The following is a 20,732-nucleotide window of genomic DNA, read 5'->3' on the forward strand; positions in this document are numbered from 1 at the left end:
ATGACAGCCCCGGTGATGCTACAATTTAAAAACGTTTTTAAAAAATGTATAAAATAAAAAGATGGATAGATTAATTTACAGAACATATCACAATAATTGTATGTTGTTTCCAATTAGCACTTTTGGTTAGCGGTGCTTTCAACTCCAAACCATAGTAAAAGTCAACACCACGCTTCCTTTCTCTCCCCCATACGCTTACCAACTACTTTTTCTACGCCAAATTGGCAATGCTGGTCACACTGGAACGGGATAGCGGCCCCTTAGAGATGCTGGTAACAATGTTGTTTATACAAATGTTACGTCATTTGAAAGAGTCAGTGATTAGTTGATACGCTCAAAAACTGGACTAACAAATCAGCCCCTGACATAAATAAAAAAAAACTTTAGGATCAAACGGTATTTCAACATGCCTAAAAGACAGACAAAAACGAGTCAGAAAAGCAACAAAGACAACCAGGAATGTTTTGGACAACTAAATATGGTAAGCTAAATAGGCCGCCGTGCCAATCTTTATGTTTTACAAGTTAGACCTGTTGAGAAACGAATTGCTGACTGTACTGTAAGTCCCACCTGTGGTTATTGCCCGTGCTGTGCAGAGTACAGCCTAAATTATTCTAAATTGTTGTCATAACATTTATACCATGGATATTATGCTTTTAATCTTTTTATGATTGTTTTGCTGGTACTATGATTCCATCTCTCTTGTGAAGCGTCTTTGTGTGGCTTGAAAAGCGCTCTAGAAATTCAATATATTATTATCTAAAATTGAGGCTTTTAAGTCCCACAGCATGGCAAGTATGCATTTGCATGTTGTTTCAGCACCATTTCTGCTTATGTTCCGGGTCCTGTGCCCGTCTCATCATCCTTGCGCTGTCATATGTAATTTGCATTCCGGCACTTTATGATTTACAAATTAAACACTAGTAAAGGGTTAAAAATAATTCACATTATGAAGGCGGCACAACTTTTTTTCAGTATCGGATCGGGATTCTGTATCAGCAGGTTCTCAAAATCAGGTGACTCGCACTGGGGTGCAAATATATGCAATTGGAACAGCCCTAGTTGCTAAACAATTTGCTGATGGATTTCTTTGTAGATTAAACCCATTGAATCCACGATGGCAGCGACCAGACTAAATTTCCAAGGAAAGAAAATTCATTCTCAAATGTTACTGGTGTCAAATTGTGAACTGCAAAAGGTTGTATATATTGAATAAGGGCGTTTTTTTTTTTTTCTTTCAAGAGAAGGACGCTGACCGAATGGTAGATATATGCACATACGTTTTAATAAAGCTTGATGACAAAAGTTTGACCCCCAGAATGGATTTCCATTTTTACCCTAAGCTAAGAGCTTCTATTGTATTTTATATAAAGGATATACTGTAAGTACCTGTTGACTGACTTAACTTTTCATTGCATTAGAAAAGGGGGAATAAAATGTGTGGTAACAGGGACTTGCAGTCATGATTCGATAAGTGACTAAAGGTTTGCAGTGTTATTCATAACTCAGAAGATATTAGGTTTGAGTCAAACCGTTTGACAAAATATCAAACTTGTTTTGAGCCAATGTTAGGTTAGCTAGCCTGGCAAACCAGCCTAACTTTCTACATGTGCAAATACGTGGCAAGTAAGGTTGCATACTCCCATAAAAAAGATAAAGCACAACTCATTGTTGGAGCTGGATAACTGTCACTCTTTAGTTCTTTATGTAAAGTGATTTTTATTTGACCCAAATCTTAATTTATTAAGGAGAAATTGAGTGATATAGCACATGGAAAACAAATATATTTTTTTAAATTACTAGAATAACAAATATATCCTGCTTAATTTTAAATTGTATAATTCAACCCTTACGGGTGACCTTTTTTTCCTCTCCCCCTTTCAAACATTTTTTTTCTCTATATACCATGTACAAGTATTTAACATGTCCTGGATATGTTGCTTGGTATATATTTTTTCTCAGCACATCACTGTTACACTATACTATTAAACTACTACTTTAGGCCAATCAAAACACCAAAAGCATTAAATTCTGTATGAAAAAATACACAGATTTGTTTTTTTCATTTTTTTATTTGGTGCGCTCTCGGGCTTCGAACGGGACATTACGTTGTACATTCAATAGCAGGATGCCGAAAAAAGTGCCATCGTGTCCCCTACGGCAGCCTCATCATTGGCTATATGTGGGGAAAAAGACGAGAATGCACAAGATCTTCCAAAACTCCCTGGAATGTAAAAATGATTGGCTGTTGCCCCGCGTCATGAGACACTACAACATTCTCGCCTCGTGTGCAAGTGGAATTCCAATTTACCTTCTCAGTATGTCAATAACTTCAAGGTAATTAGACCTTTTGACCCCAAAACAGCTCAAGGTCGTAGGACTACCCTTGGTGTTTTAGGCACACCTCTTACTCTCTCCCCCTCCACAAAATTTCCTAAATTTATCACTGTAGATACAGTTGTGGTCAAAAGTTTACATACACTTGTGAAGAACATTATGTCATGGCTCTCTTGAGTTTCCAGTTATTTCTACAACTCAGACTTTTCTCCGATAGAGGGATTGGAACAGATACCTCTTTGTCACAAAAAACATTCATGAAGTTTGGTTCTTTTATGACTTTATTATGAGTTAACAGAAAAAGTGATCAAATCTGCTGGTTCAAAAATATACATACAGCAACACGAATTAGCAATTTCGTGTGTGTGATTATTGACTTGAACAATCATTGACTTGAACAAGTCAAGAAAGTCACTTGGAGCCATTTCAAAGCAGCTGCAGGTCCCAAGAGCAACAGTGCAAACAATTGTTTGTAAGTATAAAGTGCATGGCACTATTTTGTAACTGCCACGATCAGGAAGAAAACGCAAGCTATCACCTGCTGCTGAGAGAAAATTGGTCAGGAGGGTGAATATTCAACCGAGAATCACCAAAAAGCAGATCTGCCAAGTATTAGAAGCTGCTAGAACACAGGTGTCTGTGTCCACAGTCAAGCGTGTTTTGCATCTCCATGGACTGAGAGGCTGCCGTGCAAGAAGGAAGCCCTTGCTCCAAAAGCAGCACCTTAAGGCTCGACTGAAGTTTGCTGCTGATCACATGGACAAAGATAAGACCTTCTGGAGGGAAGTTCTGTGGTCAGACGAAACAAAAATCGAGCTGTTTGGCCACAATGCCCAGCAATATGTTTCGAGGAGAAAAGGTGAGGCCTTTAACCCCAAGTACACCATGCCTACCGTCAAGCACGGTGGTGGTAGTATTATGCTGTGGGGCTGTTTCGCTGCCAATGGAACTGGTGCTTTACAGAGAGTAAATGGGATAATGAAGAAGGAGGATTACCTTCAAATTCTTCAAGATAACCTAACGTCATCAGCCCGAAGATTGGGTCTTGGGCGCAGTTGGGTGTTCCAACAGGACAATGACCCCAAACACATCAAAAGTGGTAATGGAATGGCTAAATCAGGCTACAATTAAGGTTTTCGAATGGCCTTCCCAAAGTCCTGACTTAAACCTCATTGAGAACTTGTGGACAATGCTGAAGAAACAAGTCCATGTCAGAAAGCCATCAAATTTAACTGAACTGCACCAATTCTGTCAAGAGGAGTGGTCAAAGATTCAACCAGAAGCTTGCCAGAAGCTTGTGGATGGCTCCCAAAAGCGCCTAATTGAAGTGAAAATGGCCAAGGGACATGTTACCAAATATTAGCGCTGCTGTATGTATATTTTTGACCCAGCAGATTTGATCACTTTTTTCTGTTCACCCATAATAAAGTCATAAAAGAACCAAACTTCATGAATGTTTTTGTGACAAAGAAGTATCTGTTCCAATAACTCTATCAGAGAAAAATCAGAGTTGTAGAAATAACTGGAAACTCAAGAGAGCCATGACATTGTTCTTCACAAATGTAAACTTTTGACCACAACTGTAAATGCACAAATTGAATATCACATAATAAACCTTAATTGTATGAAATGCGTGTTTTTAATAGCTCTATGTTAATAATCCTGAGGGGAAAAAATGATTAATTGGGCATGTGGACCAATATTCTCCATGTGGTAGTCCACAAACACTTGATCACTGGTCCAAAGATACTTCACCCTCCTTACCTATGTGAAAGTAGTATGAGTATGACTGAGGTCAGAAGGACCTATGGCGCCAATGGGCTGTCTCACTTCTGTCAGACTGCCCCACAGCAGCTGTGGCAACAATAGTACCTTACCACCACCTACTGTTAAGTGAAAGAATAATGCAACGTAAAGCGTTTTAAGTGTCCTGAAAAGTGCTATATAAATCCAATACGTTATTATTAAACCTATGAATGATATCATCGTAGCTTGCTTATCCATATGATAGGTAAGAGTATCAAATCCACACACACTGTTCATCTCTGTGCAGTAAAACCAGAATGGCGGGTGGGGGTGTGCTAGTTTGAGCAAAGAGAAAGGGGCTCATGTCACCGTAGTACCTTTTGAATGCCACTCAAATGATGCGCCAGTGAGTGACCACACAGACTTAATAAAAGTTCCATGTTTATTTTCCTTAATTATTTCTGTTGAAATATTGAAATACAGGATAGACTGTAAAGCAAACAAAATGATCAGATACTGAATACAATTCAATGATTGACTGCTTACCTGCACCTGAAACATGCTTAGGTTAGGATAGCAAAAATGCAAAAACGTAAAATTGAGTTATTACCAAAATGCGTGTAAATACTGAAGAGCTGACACTTCGAAGTTGGAATGTTTTGAATAAGTCAAGCAATATGGAAAGAGGTAAAAATATACAATCTCAGAATTTGGGGATTTTTAGTGTGCATTTTGGGGAGCAGGACTTACTGGAATGTGGAAAATTGTTCCCAAGATCTCTTGAATGAGTTGAAAAGTTTGACGTTGGAATAAAAAAGATGACATTTATATGTTGTTAAGATGACATTTATATGTTATTAAACAAAGAGGTGGGTAGTAACGCATTACATTTGCTCTGTTACACTTACTTGAGTCATTTTTTGAGAAATATGTACTTCTAAGTAGTTTTACCATGTCATACTTTTTAATTTGGTAGATTTGTTAAGAATAAACACTACTCTTACTCTGCTACACTACATTTTCCCTCTTTGTTCTACAGTTTTTATTTGGCACCGGTAGACCACTGAAAAGCGGTGCGATAATCATCTTAATTTCATGGTGGGAACGTTTTCTCCTCTAGAGGGCACTCATGCTCTGTGAATAGGTGATGTTTCATTTCTGTAGATTTCTGTGGTTGGGAATGGCTGTTTTTTGTGTATTTTTGGCCTACAATATTGGTCATGTAATGGGTCATAGTACAGAGTATAATAACAACAGTTCATATAAGTGACTGAGAAAGGAAAATCTACAATAATTTAAAAATATGACATTGTAAGCAGTTACTCATTACTAGAATATTGTTTTCACCAAATACTTGCACTTAAGTCAATTTTTTGGAGGACTTCTTTTACTTTTACTCGAGTAATATTATTTCTCAGTAAGGCTACTCTTACTTGAGTAAACATTTTGGCTTATCTATCCACCTCTGGTTAAAGGTATGGGATGAGGATGAGTTTTTTACATTGTGGAATCAAAGGAAGCATGGAAAATGGTTTCCTGCATTTTCTAGATTTTGTGAGGCTTGAGAAATGTTGATGGATTTAAAATTCGCTCTTCCGCATTTAAACACTTGCGTTGCATGAAAATGGTAAACATTACATCTATTTTAACTCTATTCAATAAATTTGCCCTGAAAATGAATGGTAGGTTATTCCTAGCTTAAAGATGATAATGAAAAAAAAGCCAGTTACAGCTCAAATAGATCACTGCAGATAGCCAGCTGGGTTTTCGACACAGATATGGCAGGATACAGACACCCAGTAAACGTGTGCTTGTAGTAATGCATTGGCGCAAGACTGCCCCCTGTTGTCGCATTAAAGAATGTTAACACCCCCTCGTCATATTCGAGAAATATTCCTACCCGTCGCAGTCCGTCTGCAGTCACAGGCGTCGCTGCCTTGTTGTGCAGCGCTGCCAGCTTTTTCCTGTCGGATGCCAGGCACCAGGAGAATGCGTTGTGGCCCAAATGGGAGCTGTCCCTTTGACCTTTCCTCTCCATGCGTGCATCGCAGATTCCCACCTTCCAGCGGCCTTCATCCACAGGTACTTCCACCTCCCAGTACCAGCGACCTCCTTGAAGACCGTGCTTGGCCAGCACCTGTGGGAAGGAGCTGAAGCGTGCTTCTTGGTTGATGAAAGCCTGCTGGGCCTCAGTGTAGGTCACTCTCCTGTTGTTATCTGACATTTGCAGCTTGGGATGGGCTGTATTCTCATCCAAGATGGGGACAGTGCCATCTGTGCATGAAAGGAGTAAGAAACACTTCTTAGTGAGGAGGAGAAATTGTGGATGTGGAGGATTGGAGTCACATTATTTGACTGGAATCACTTAGATGTTGCCAACTTTAGGACTATCATTTTAAAATTATTTGGTTTAGATTTACAAGTCTAACTTGTTTAGATTTCAAAATATACTTTTTAAGACAGTGTGCTAGACCAGAGCTTTTTTTTTTTTTGTGTAGTCTGTGAAAACCTGCCAACCCCCAAGCTATGAAAGTTGAGTAGGGACTCCACTCACTGAATTTTCAACAAGGTATCATGTTTGAAACCTAAAAAATTATCACTTGAGACTTAATTATGACCCCGCAAAGCACAACTCTAGATTTGACCATAAACTCATTGGCTGCCATAAGATGTCAAGAATAGAATAGAATTAGAGCTGAAACGAATACTCGAGCAACTCGAGTTTAAAAACTGATCTGAGTAATTTTATTCACCTCGAGTAATTGTTTATTTTGACCACTCTAAGCATCACGTTTTGCTCGGACTACTTTTAATGCGGGATAACGCGCTGATGTCACGTGCGTAGAGGAAGAAGCAAAAAAAAAAAAAAAAAAAAAAAAAAAAAACTTACTGCAGCCGACAGCCGCTTCAAACGACGCCGACGTTGCTAAATACTAGCCTGCACATGCTACGTTAGTTGCAGGTAGCGTCTGATGAGTCTCATAGAGATCACATGTATGTTGAACTAGATGCTAAATGACAGACTAGGCCGCGTCTGGGCAGCGTTAGCAAACAGTCGCCATCTCAAAGCAGTAGAGCGCTAAGCGCTAATAAATAAGATTAACGTTACTGTCACTATTAGCTCACGTAACGTTAGCCCTGCGGAGGGCTAGGTTTCTATTAATTATGACCACTTTCGATGCGTGGCTAACGTGTCTTACATACAGGCTTTAACATAACATAGCGTTAAGGAGTGATGAGGGTGTAAAATAAAAACTCAATAATGCGAACTATCAATTTTAGCTCAGTAGTCATTGCTGGATAAAACACCAAGTAGCACTAGTCCCTAATGTGCTCCAATACAGCCTGTATCATACATTTATTTTGAACACTGCAAAAACTCAAAATCCTAACAGGACTTACAGTTTAGACTCATTTAAAACTTAACTAGAACTTAAAAATGGCTTGACACAAATAGAAATTCAATTGAAACACGTGGGGAAAAAAATGCTAACTTTTAAGTGATGTGTGTTATCAAGCGTAAAGGCATTTTTAGGGTTATATATATAATTTTTAAAAAAATAAGATCTAAAATCTAAAGGTTTTTTGAGGGAAAGCAGTGAATTAGTCTTCCGTCCGTCCATCCATCCATCATCTTCCGTTTATAATTAGTCTTTGAATTAGTCTTTTTTTTAAAATTCTAGTTACATCTGAGATGCAATTGTTGGCTGTTTTCAACAATATACATCGAAAATAAAGCCATTGATTGACTGAAAATGGTTCAAGACTAAATGAAATGTCTTGTTTTCTCATGTATATTTATAATTGCTCTTTACCTAAAAATATATGTTTTATCTGTTTACTCGATTAATCGATAGAATTTTCAGTTGATTACTCGATTACTAAAATATTCGATAGCTGCAGCCCTAAATAGAGTGTCACTTTGTTTGTCATTGTACAACAAGATAGGAAAGCTTTCTCATGTTCAGTGTTTATATCAAGATAAAAAAATAGTGCAGACAGTCAAAGTAAAAAGAATAATCATATCAAAAAACACATCATCATCAATGGCAGCCTATGAGTTACCGATAGATGACTACGCCTTACAAAGCACAACATATAGCTCTCTGTTCTTCTTGGACTCAGAGATGACCACCACATCCAGACGTTTCTCAGTCCACCGCTGAAGACATTTCAGCCGGGCTTCATTCATTTCCTCTGGAACGTCAAGCGGATACGCGCAAGTTTTCCTAGAACTGAATAAACAGAACAAAGACCATGTGGACATTATTCAGTACTCTTATCTTACAATGGCAAAGGCTGTTACAATGTTAACCAATAATGGATAAATAGAATACAAAGAGGGACACAAATAGGAACATGTGTAGTATTTTATTTGCTGCTAACCTAAATAATTGCACTAGTCTATTACCCTAAATAATAATTGTTACCCTAAATAATATGAGGAACAAAGAAAGTAAATTCTAAAGTGGTACTGGACTCCAACTGCTACAAAAAGAATGCATAAATTTAGTACCACACAAAAGCAGAAGGGATGCAAAAAAGACAGGAAAGAAACTGACTGACAGGAGGAATGAGTAGCAAATATGAATAAAATATTGGTCTCGGCAAAGGGAAGCAACAAGACAAAATACTTTGTCTCCAAAAGAATGTTAAAAGGCTGAATTTGGTTGCAACAGCCACTTCAAACTGAATAGAACACACAGTTGTAATTATCCACCAATGAAGTCCTAATTCAAGCTTAAGATGTTCAAAATTGTCAAGCGTGTGACCCCCTTAAATAACATTTTTTCCCTCATAAGGTAGAAGTGGATGACTTACAGTTGGGTGACTTTGCTGTATTCCTAAAGAAAGAAGAAAATAATTTAGTCATGTCTAACCAATATATACATCATATTTACAAATATACATACTCACCATAATGAATGCTTGGTCCCTGATGACATTTTCCCCCTTAGCATCAACTAATGTCTCCAAGGTGTGAAGGCCATTCTGGATGGAGCGCAGAGAGTAGTGAAGATGGCCCAACTTCTGTTCCAGGCTTCCCACAACTCTACTCTCTTCTTCTTCCACACATCGGAGAGCTGATTGTTCCTCTTGTTGAAAAGCCTCTCTGATTGTCGCGTACTGCTGACTCACACTTGCCCGGACCTCACTCAAAACTACCTGCAGATGTGGAAGAAATAAGAATGAGGTATTTCAAAAAATGATAATAATAATAACAATTTAGAGCAATATTTAATTAATAAAACATGTATGGATCACTTATTTTCTTACTTTGATGGCTTCTTCTTTCTGACTGAATTCAGTCACTCGGTCTTTTACCTGTTGTTCAACCTTCTGCAGTCGTTTGACCTCCTCTTTCAGATTACCCTGCACAAATGCACAGCACAAGATTAAAATATCTTTGCCCTTCAATGGCAGATCGGAAGCCACCCGAAGCTTACTGTTTCAAAGGCATTATTCATTGAACCAAGTTAAAATGGGGAAGGAAATAGAATCATAAAAACATTGCCCTAACGTGGTGTCTGATGACAGGCCTGCCACAATTTGGCTCATATAGCCCTGATTGGACATTTGCCGATTACCGGTTTCAAGGTATAACGCGGTATGAAAACGTCAATGTTTCAAAACCGCAAAAATTTTCAGTCATACCGTCCCTAAGGTATTAGCTATTTTTTATGTCCCAAAAATCCATGGAGAAATCCCTTGCTTGAAGCTGTAAGGCTCAAGTCTCCCACACCGATTGTTGCTCCTGTCCTTGAGTCAACTGTGCTACACAATGGCTGGAGGAGGTGAAATTCATTGAACTTTTTTCCCCATCGAAGAAAACGAAATTGCTGGTACGGGAATACTTTAGCTTTGTTCTGATGGTATTAACCCTTTAACACCGAACGTGTTGGCTGCGACATGTTTACCCATATCATTTTTGAAGCCTCGTCACGCTGCAATTACGTCACCCACGTGCCGCTGGTTGCTCTCATTTGAAAGTGCGGAAGTTGATGTCCACGCCAGTTTTTACTTAGAGTCAATCGACCAAGTAAAATGGGGGATAATGTCTTTTGAGATTTATAGTTTTACTGCACTCATAAATAAGCATTGAAACGCTGCATTGGCCATGTGTTTGTCCATATTTCCATCATTTTTTGTCCTTTTTCAAAACCGAAACGAACATGAAAGACTACATATCCCAGGAGTCGTTGTGAGGTAAAGAAGGATGAACCTAATGTGAACCATTTTAATAAATTGCCGAGCAAGGCGCCACCTATTAGGAAAGGGACACAAGGGACGGGTCGACCGCCGGTTGGATTGAGCGAGCGACTTTGAAACGTCCGGAATGAATGGAAAATTAAATTTAGCGCAAGCTAATGCATTATTTCATCATCTCAAGGAAGATGATGAGCTGCATTTGTTGTTGTTTTCCTCGGATGAGTCGGCGTCTTGGCGAGGAGAACTGACAGCAGTGCGCAAACAGCGGAAGACTAGCCTGTGTGACGTTGTGTGTGACGTAGCTCTGTGTGCTGTTCAAGAGGACACTTTATTGAGTCACAAAAAAAAAAAAAAAAAAAAAATTATTGAGTCGCATGCCTGAAAATAATCGAACTGAACTACTTGTCAAAAGTTTTGAAGACTTTTTTTTCAATGTTATATTCGAGAAGCTTGATTGCATGTTCATACTTTTGAGAAGGTGATGGGTACAATACCTAACCACAAAGAAATATCCTCCAAACCTTTTGTGTTAGATGATATATACTGTATGTATTTATATATATTTTTATGTTGTTTTTTTTAAACACTATTTTGCACTGTATATAACCTGTTTTGACCACAATATGTGTAAAGGCCAAAACGCCTATGACCATACATGCTGTTTGTGTTGAATTGTCAAACTTAAAACTATTCAGTCTTATTTTTTTCTGTTGAATGTTTATCTAACATGTTGGATAATTATTATCAAGCTTCAAAACGGTTGGTCGAGCATGTTTGGTTGTCAATGGGACATGAACAATACAAATTTTGACAAAAGATTTGGGATATTTTTTGGTCCAAAATATTGATTAGAATTGGTCAGTGAAGAAAACAATAGTTTGGACATGAACGTTATGGTGTCCTGAAAAAGGGGACTCAACCTGGCCATTGTGAACATTTTTTTCTTTGAAATATAAAGGCAACACCAAAGGCATGCAAATTCGGACAAAATAGGGTTAGGTGTTAAAGGGTTAATGTTGAGCTGTGGCTGTGGGGTTAGGCTCACCTAAAGGTAGAGGTGTGTGAAATTTCCAATTCTTAGATTATTTGCAAATTCGGCCGTGGAAGGCTCGAGAACGATTCACAAACATCCAAATTCCGATTATTGAAATATGCCAAGTAAAGCGGAACTAAAACACAGTCAGCGCAGTCTTCGGGACGCAATTGGAAACGAACCCAGAGTAAACATCATGCTCAACTCATGCTGCTAAATGAAAAACTAATAATTCCTGACTGTGCCCGACAGCCATTCCAAACTATGCCCACATAATACTAGGTAGACATCACATGTACACTCACCGGCCACTTTATTAGGTACACCTGTCCAACTGCTCGTTAACACTTAATTTCTAATCAGCCAATTACATGGCGGCAACTCAGTGCATTTAGGCATGTCGACATGGTTTAAAACAATCTCCTGCAGTTCAAACCGAGCATCAGTATGGGGAAGAAAGGTGATTTGAGTGACTTTGAACGTGGCATGGTTGTTGGTGCCAGAAGGGCGGGTCTGAGTATTTCAGAAACTGCTGATCCATTGGGATTTTCACGCACAACCATCTCTAGGGTTTACAGAGAATGGTCCGAAAAAGAAAAAATATCCAGTGAGCGGCAGTTCTGTGGGCGGAAATGCCTTGTTGATGCCAGAGGTCAGAGGAGAATGGCCAGACTGGTTCGAGCTGATAGAAAGGCAACAGTGACTCATATAACCACCCGTTACAACCAAGGTAGGCTAAATGCACAGTACGTCGAATTTTGAGGCAGATGGGCTACAGCAGCAGAAGACCACGCCGGGTGCCACTCCTTTCAGCTAAGAACAGGAAACTGAGGCTACAATTTGCACAAGCTCATCGAAATTGGACAATAGAAGATTGGAAAAACGTTGCCTGGTGTGATGAGTCTCTTTTTGTGCTGCGACATTCGGATGGTAGGATCAGAATTTGGCGTCAACAACATGAAAGCATGGATCCATCCTGCCTTGTATCAACGGTTCGGGCTGGTGGTGTAATGGTGTGGGGAATAATTTCTTGGCATTCTTTGGGCCCCTTGGTACCGATTGAGCATCGTTGGAACGCCACAGCCTACCTGAGTATTGTTGCTGACCATGTCCATCCCTTTATGACCACAATGTACCCAACTTCTAATGGCTACTTTCAGCAGGATAATGCGCCATGTCATAAAGCTGGAATCATCTCAGACTGGTTTCTTGAACATGACAATGAGTTCACTGTACTCAAATGTCCTCCACAGTCACCAGATCTCAATCCAATAGAGCATCTTTGGGATGTGGTGGAACGGGAGATTCGCATCATGGATGTGCAGCCGACAAATCAGCACCAACTGTGTGATGCCATCATGTCAATAAGGACCAAACTCTCTGAGGAATGCTTCCAGCACCTTGTTGAATCTATGCCATGAAAAAGGGGGTCCAACCCGTTACTAGCATGGTGTACCTAATGAAGTGGCAGGTGAGTGTATATAGAACTGGATGCGAAATGACAGACTCGGCAGTATTAGCACATGTATAGGAAACTAGATGCGAAATTACAGACTCGACAGCGTTAGTAAAGAGCCGCCATCATAAAGCAGTAGACTTCTCTGGAAGGCTGTTGTAGCGAACCTTCCGAGCGAATCTACATAACGTTTTAGCTAAAATACTCCTATATCGGCAAAATCTTGACTTTAAATGATGAAACCGTTTTAAAACTTTCACGTGTCGAAAGTAGACAGAAGGGAAATTATGGAATACAGGGAGTAATTTTAACATCATTAACGGTTGATTCACAACATTAATGTTCTGTAGTTTCAAGCTGCTGATACAGAATGGGGACTTGACCATTTTATTTACTAGTGGTGTTAGGGCTGGGCGATATGGCCTTAAACATGTATCACGATAAATTGAGCAGATTTATCTCGATAACGATAAATGACGATAAATTCGCCCAAGCGGACTGTTATATAATTTGAAAATCTGAATCAATGCATGAAATACAGATTAACTATTTCTTGTTGATTTATTTACCAGCATTCAATTTGATATACTGTATTTAACAATTGTACATGCAGTCTAAACATTAAGTTTATAAAAATGTATTGTAAGCAATAAGAATTCAAGTATGAACATTTATAACAGCGTGTATGACTTGAACAATGTACATTGTCAAAATCAATATGCCTGTGCCAACATGTAATTGTAACACAAATAACTTGCAGCTTGAACAGTACACTTCAAAAAGACAACTTATTGTTAATGGCTGCTGTGACATAATTATTAAATACAAGTGTTTACTTTATGGTTTAAGGGTTTTTTCCCCCCCAGTGCATTTTTTAATAAATGTACGCACAATAAACATAGCTGGGGCCATTTCTCGGTCATTATAAGTTTTGCCGTTGGATTGTACTTTATGCTGAATGCTTTACCATCACAAAAGCTATCAGAGGAATCACACACAGACAAATGCAAAATAACGCCACATAGTAATTGCTAGATGCAGTCCGTGCCCAATCCACTCATTAAGTTCAGCAGTTTCGACAAGGTTAGAGCCGCTATCAGACTCCATAACGTTCATTTGTAGCGTTAGCCGCTAGCTAGCGTTAGCCTGGCTACCAGTAGAAAGCACTGAAAGCACCATCTCCGGAAATCGTGAGAACAAAGGAGGACAGCGGGTGAAAGCCCGTCTGGATGCCACCAAGAGTCTACTAAATGTCTGTTGAAAGTTTGGTGAACCTCCCTTAAGCCACACTCCATCACGTTTTGCTTGTAGCGTTAGCTGCTAGCGTTAGCTTACCGGGCTTTTGTTTGATTGGCTTCCTGATGATCACGTGACTCCCTACGTAAGCACATTCACTGCTTTCTTAAAGGGGAATGAACATAGACGAACAACACAGAATCAAAGCGGGATGAAAAGACTATATTTTCTTGTTTTATTAATTTACCGAATTTACCGACATGGTCAAAATTACGTTGGTCATTGTTAAGAATTTTGGTGACGGTAAATTTTCGGTTTACCGCCCGGCTCTAAGTGGTGTCAACAATAATCGCTGCGGCGATGCATCCCGATTGCGGGGCATGGACGATTTGATTCGATACAGGCAACAAGCCGAATCGATTCAGCGCATTTTAAAATATTTAAGTTCGTTCAAAAATCTTCCCTGCGCAATTCCGGTGATGCAACGGATTTGGTTTCCCCATTTTTATTATTATTCTCATGTTTCATTTTTTACACACCGCATAACTCTGGTCAAGTTTCCCACCAACCTCGTAGAAACCAAAATGTCTCCAGATGTCTGCTTTCAATGTCTTAGGTGCATCAATAATCTTTCTCGCTCCCTCTTTCTCCTGTTATGTTATGTCCTATCTCTGAGAGGTAAGATCTTGTGCCCGAACCCGATTAACATTTTGGGCCCGACCCGACCTGTTAAGCTAGACTATTTAAACATTAAGAAAACTAGCGTTTTTTCTGCCAACTCGAAGAAATGAAAATAAATTGCTGCTGCTGCGTCTTTTTTCCGCGTCACTCAAAAAAAATAAAAAAATAAATAATAATAATAATTCGGGTTTTTCGGGCTGGGCTTGCAAATCTAGTTAATTGATCGGACTTCAATACCAGCGTGCCGTGTCGATTTTGGCTGGATTTTTTAAGCCCGATCTAAACTGTATTGCACATATATAGTGGGCTAGGCCTACATTTGACTTTTGCTCTACATTGCAATTTAGTTGATGTTTTGTTTGCAACTAAACTGATCCCTGGATTGATATTGCGATAAAGATGCTGCTGCACTACAATATTTTCTTTGTCGTTTTCTTTAATATTTACTTGAATATTTTTATTGATGGGTCGTTGTGACTAAAATACAGTGACTGTTATTACTGATTTTGCACAGGAGTTCAGATGTTGCACTGTGAGAAAGGCTGCTATTATGTGTAAAAAAAGAGAAAGCCCTGGTCTCATTCAAAGCACTAATTTAATGCTGTGATCTTTTTTTTTTTTTTTTTTAATATATATATCTGAAAGTATTTTCATTTGACTTCAACCAGGAGTGACACAAGAGCAAATAAAAAGTTGTTTAATGTCTTGTGTTGCCTCATGATTCACGAAAAATATGCTTTGCTTTAGAATTTTAATGCATCCCAGGCTTTAATGCATCGCGATGCATTGCCGAATTGAACAGAATCTAATCGTGACCCTCTCAATCGAATCGTGGCCCTCCGAATCGTAATCGAATCGAATCGTGAGGGCAGTGCCGATGCACACCTCTATTATTTACTGTTTTGAACTGTTAACTAAGTTCATACTGAGGATTTTTGTATAATTTTTGTAACTAATGTATGAAACATTAAAAGCAGCTAATAGCTGGTGGTGGTAGGGGCATCAATAATCAATTTCTAATCGAATCACAGCCTCTATATCGTAATCAAATCGTTAGGTGCTCCAAGATTTCCACCTCTACCTAAAGGACTGTATTTATTTACTAATTTTATTTGGAATTTTAAAAAAATATTTTAACTTCACATTATACTTATGTTCCACTTCACTAATATGTTTTGAAAAATAAAAATCCTGTTCAATGGAAAAACATTTTTTTCAATAAACCCAGATACCTCAAAGTAACACATTTTAAAGCTGTAATTTCAATACCATGGTTTTTTAGTTTAAGGTTATCATACCGTCAGAATATCATACCGGCACATGCCTAGCCCTGATGTGTGCACGCACTCACTCTAAGCTCTTGCTCTGCCTCCCTGATGCTGATGCAGACGTGGCCGCGGTGTGCACCTATGACCGTACACACTGTGCACACGCATAAGGTGCAGTCTCGGCAGTAGATACGGTTGATCTCCTGGTGCTCCTGGCACCTCCAAATGGAAATGTCCTCTGTGGGTGGAACTAGTGTGTGACTTTGGAACACGGGAGATTCCACGTGGGGACGCAGATGGTCAGCACACATGGATGCCCCACACACCAGACAGGTCCTCACCGCTGACTGATGCACTGTTTTTGGGCAGTAATGGCACGGCACGGGGCCCGAATTTCTTCTCTTGAGCTCGGTCAATATGCTAATGCCGCTCACAGATCCTGATGGGTCAGCGGCATGCGTTGGGATCACTGGTGATTGCTTGACATTGCATCCAGGAGACACTGATAATTCTGAAGTGGAGGCTGCAGTAAATGAAGGAAGGTCATCAGGGGAGGCACTAGGCACTCTGCTGTCTTGTCGGGGCGTCACTAAAGGAGGGACACCAAACATGTCCACTTCAACGGAGCAGTCGGAGTCATCCTCCTGCTCTGAGCTTCTTTGAAGCGCATCACGATAATCTGAGGAGGATCTAGCATCATCCGATGCTGAACCCAGCCCGTTGCTGGTTGTCTCAACACTGGGGAGAAGCTCTGTTTTCCCTGGCTGGGAAATTACAGGTGTTTCGATGACGGCCGATCCTTCACTTGCCGAAGGTCGTTTTGCGATAGGCTGCTCTGTAGAAGGATCGCTGGCCTTTCTCTTCCCAAGGAGTCCTGCGGGAAACAATAGAAAACAGGTTAGAGTCTCGACACTGAGAACATTTTGTTCGAAAATCCAATCATTTTTTGTTATTCAACAAAGGCTAATGTTTTTTTTTTTTTACCTTTTTTTTTTTTTTTTTAAATTAAACCGATTTTTGAATAGGCACACATGAGGGCAGCTATATCTGCACAGAGATCCTATGAGGGTCAGATCAAAGAGCGGTGCAAAGCAGTATGTCAATTTCCCGATGAAATCCCGAAGAACAGAGCTTTTTTTTTTTTTTTAAAATGAGAAATTATGTTTTCGCGAATGTGACACGAAGAGCCATCTTCCAATCAGCAGCTGTATTTTTTTACGGTTTCCCTTATGTAACAGGTCTTGATTGGATCTTTCTCAGATTGATTTGTGTAATATATTCGTAGCAGATAAATGCAACAATCAATCTGGTGTGCCAGGTTATTTTCTTGGGGAATAGTCAGTTTTTTTTTTTTTTTAAACTTCAGACACCCCTTCGCATGGACTGGCTTCAACAACTGGCTTCAAAATTCTGAGCAATACATGATTTTAATCCATTGCACTGTAACGTTCTACTGACAGTAGCCTTTGAAACGGTGCATCCAGCTCTCAGCTCTATACAAGTGATCCAGGAGGCCATGTCTCTGCACACTTGCCGCTTTTAGGAAGCAAAACAAAAGTTTACATGTTAAAAAACAACAACAACAACAACAAAATGCACATTGCGATAGCGATGTTCAAACTATATATTGTGCAGGCCTAATTGCTTGTTTATTACAATCTGCAAGAAAATAAGAGGTCTTTACCTTGTTGCATTGTAATGGCAAAATGTGTCCCAAGTGAGATCTGCAGACCTACTACATTTCTATTACACTCGCTGACCAAAACTAGCCATACTTTCCCAACCTTTACTTACCATTTTATTATTTGTCATAGAATAATTATCTTAGTAAAAGAATACAATACTTTATTGTTTGTCCCTGAATCCGATGGTAAGGAAATTCGTCCTCGACAGGGCTCACAAACACAATCACGCATTCCCATCACACAGATGACACATCTTACACCATAAAAATGAATGAGGATGCACAGGACAGGCTAAGATGGAGACAACTGATTCACTGTGGCGAGCCCTGGAGGGAAAAGCCGAAAGGAAAAGAAGGAGAAATACATTCATTTAAAAAAAAAAAAAAAAAATACATTACTAATAGCGCATGTTGAAAAGTGTGTTGAAAAGCGCAGTGCGTCATCTTAAATTTTGCAGGATAGGTACAGCAGATGAGTTTTTTTTGGAAGTGTAATTATTCCTTCATGCATACCAATTATCCTGTAGCACACACATTTTTGCTCAATTATAAAGATATCTATTTATACTTGTGATTTTGACTTTTAAGACTGCTCTATCTTTAGTTAGCATTATTAATTTTTTCGTCTTCTGTACGGCTGATCTGCACAAGGTTGCTGGAGCCTGTATCCTAGTTAACTATGGGCAGTGTACACCATGAATCGGTTGCCAGCCAGCGTTTATTCTCATAATGCTGACTTTATATTCTCAGAATTCTGACTGTATTCTCATTGTGGGAGCCCAAGGGAACAATCTAAGCGAAAAATTGACAGACAAATAAAGGTGGTCCTTGATGACTCCAGTTGTAGTAATAGATCATCATCCTACTGTCCAACCTGCAGTCGCATTCGTACCGCAGCCTTATTAAGCAGTCCCAAGCAATACATACGGTAGCATACATTTCTCTTTATGTCGTTTAACCAGCGTTACACGTGATCTATCCTCAAAGTCACCGAAAGCAACAGTCCGCCCTTTAAAGAATTCGACTAGTAATGAGTTCAAATTGCGTTTGTGATTTCTTTATAACGTTTTCTTTGACACTGTTTAAACTTTAAGCGCTAAAAGTTAGTTTCGTTTCTGGATAACGTACCAGAGCTGCTGGGGCTTGAAAGCCGTCGAGTGCTGTTTAGCGGCCATAACTTTGAGCTGTCAAAAGGAAGCGTCTGGTAACATGTGTTACACTTCCAAACCGGACAACGGAACGGCCCGGCGGGTTGAATACTCCACAGGTCGCCGATACATCGCTGGCAGAAACTGTGCTTACACCTGAGAACGACGGGGTGCCGCGTTAGCTCATTGCACAGTGGACACTTGGATGGTGTATCCAGCGCAGCCCCCATGTTGGCGGTTGTTTGTTTCTTCTCCTTTCTTCTTTTTGATTATTTGTCAGTTAATAATTTTGCCAAACCAAAGTCTTGGCTCGTTGTCGCCAACTATCGGGCTGGAGTGTGAAACAGCAGAAAGGCGGGGAGAGGAGTACTGTATGTCCTACTAATTAATCTCGCTTTCTTCCAATAAATATGTAACTATTTCTGAATTTTGACCGTTGCAGCTGCGCCTAGTAGATTATTAATTGTAAATGCAATTTTTTGGTCCTTTATTACTGTTGAAAATTTCCCCATTTCCTTTTCATAAGACCTAAACTCCACTTGCACGTGTGAAACTGCTTCTTGGTGACCACACCTTGTAGGGCAGGGGTCCCCAAACTTTTTCCTGTGGGGGGGCCACATAACTTTTCCCTTCTCTGATGAGGCGCCGGGTTAGTTTGTAACAGAAAAAGTGTGACGATTGCAGGAGTGCCTAAATTTAAAAATGTGTTGTTTTTCAGAAAGCCACAATCAAATAACCCTTTCTGGATTCTTCACAGAACAAAAGTAAATAAAATAAAAATTATAATATAATATATTCATTCATTTTCCATGCCGCTTCTTCCTCACGAGGGTCACGGGGTGCTGGAGCCTATCCCAGCTAACTACGGGCAGTAGGCAGGGTACACCCTGAACTGGTTGCCAGCCAATCGCAGGGCACAAGGAGACATACAACCATTCACGCACACACTCATACCTACGGTCAATTTAGAGTGTTCAATCAGCCTGCTATGCATGTTTTTGGGATGTGGGAGGAAACCGGAGTTCCCGGAGAAAACCCACACAGGCACGGGGAGAACATGCAAACTCCACACAGGAAGGCCGAAGCCCGGGATTGAACCCTTGATCTTAGAACTGTGAGGCAGACGTGCTAACCACTGAGCCACCGTGCCGCCTAATATAATATAATATAATATAATATAATATAATATAATATAATATAATATAACAACACTATTAATTAAATAGATAATACCCAAATAACCCTCTCTGGGTTCTTCACATCTGTATACCAAGACTTGTTCCTTGTAGTCCCTCGAATATGTCAGTTATCATTATGCTAAACAATACTGGGCATTGCCCTGATGGGAAGTTGGGAACCATTAACTATTGTATAAGTAACGCAATAGTCGGCACCAACCTTGATTTCTGTTTTAATATGATTTCCTAATATGCAAAAATAATCTTCACCTAGTTATATGTAACTTTTGACCGCCATGTTTTTTGTAGGGCTGTCAAACGATTAAAATTTTTAATCGAGTTAATCACAGCTTAAAAATTAATTAATCGTAATTAATCTCAATTCAAACCATCTATAAAATATGCCATATTTTTCTGTAAATTGTTGTTGGAATGGAAAGATAAGACACAAGTGGGAATATATACATTCAAAATACTGTAGATTAGTACTGTATTTGTTTATTATCACAATAAATCAACAAAATGGCATTAACATTATTAAAATTCTGTTAAAGCAATCCATGGATAGAAAGACTTGTAGTTCTTAAAAGATAAATGTTAGTACAAGTTATAGACATTTTATATTAAAACCCCTCTTAATGTTTTCGTTTTAATACCATTTGTAAAACTTTCAGTGGAAAAGTAAACTAGTAGCTCGCCATTGTTGATGTCAATAATTACACAATGGTGCTGAAACCCATAAAATCAGTCACACC

The 20,732-nt window shown here is 39.3% G+C and overlaps 1 protein-coding gene across 1 annotated transcript; it reads right to left on the reverse strand.

The window, feature by feature from the left end:
• Window positions 1-3,837: 3,837 nt before the first annotated feature.
• On the reverse strand, window positions 3,838-19,060 carry si:dkey-29p10.4 (tripartite motif-containing protein 14). Its single transcript, XM_057836567.1, has 7 exons — window positions 18,780-19,060; window positions 16,051-16,841; window positions 9,361-9,456; window positions 9,001-9,249; window positions 8,905-8,927; window positions 8,170-8,318; window positions 3,838-6,357 (listed from the first exon to the last, which is right to left on the reverse strand). Exons 1-7 carry the CDS (start codon window positions 19,027-19,029, stop codon window positions 5,810-5,812), a joined length of 2,106 nt encoding a protein of 701 aa, XP_057692550.1. The 5' UTR covers window positions 19,030-19,060; the 3' UTR covers window positions 3,838-5,809.
• Window positions 19,061-20,732: the final 1,672 nt, after the last annotated feature.

Source organism: Corythoichthys intestinalis, chromosome 5 (genome assembly GCF_030265065.1).
Source record: "Corythoichthys intestinalis isolate RoL2023-P3 chromosome 5, ASM3026506v1, whole genome shotgun sequence".
In the NCBI taxonomy this organism is placed as follows: domain Eukaryota; kingdom Metazoa; phylum Chordata; class Actinopteri; order Syngnathiformes; family Syngnathidae; genus Corythoichthys; species Corythoichthys intestinalis.

What these genes read in the sequence shown, in the direction of transcription:
- si:dkey-29p10.4 (XM_057836567.1), bottom strand. Translation starts at nt 19,029, where the DNA reads ATGGGGGCTGCGCTGGATACACCATCCAAGTGTCCACTGTGCAATGAG. An exon ending in AGGCAGAGCAAGAGCTTAGA is followed by an intron (nt 9,457 to 16,050) that starts GTGAGTGCGTGC and finishes GCATTTGTGCAG; the next exon opens with GGTAATCTGAAAGAGGAGGT. An exon ending in GGGACCAAGCATTCATTATG is followed by an intron (nt 8,928 to 9,000) that starts GTGAGTATGTAT and finishes TTCTTTCTTTAG; the next exon opens with GAATACAGCAAAGTCACCCA.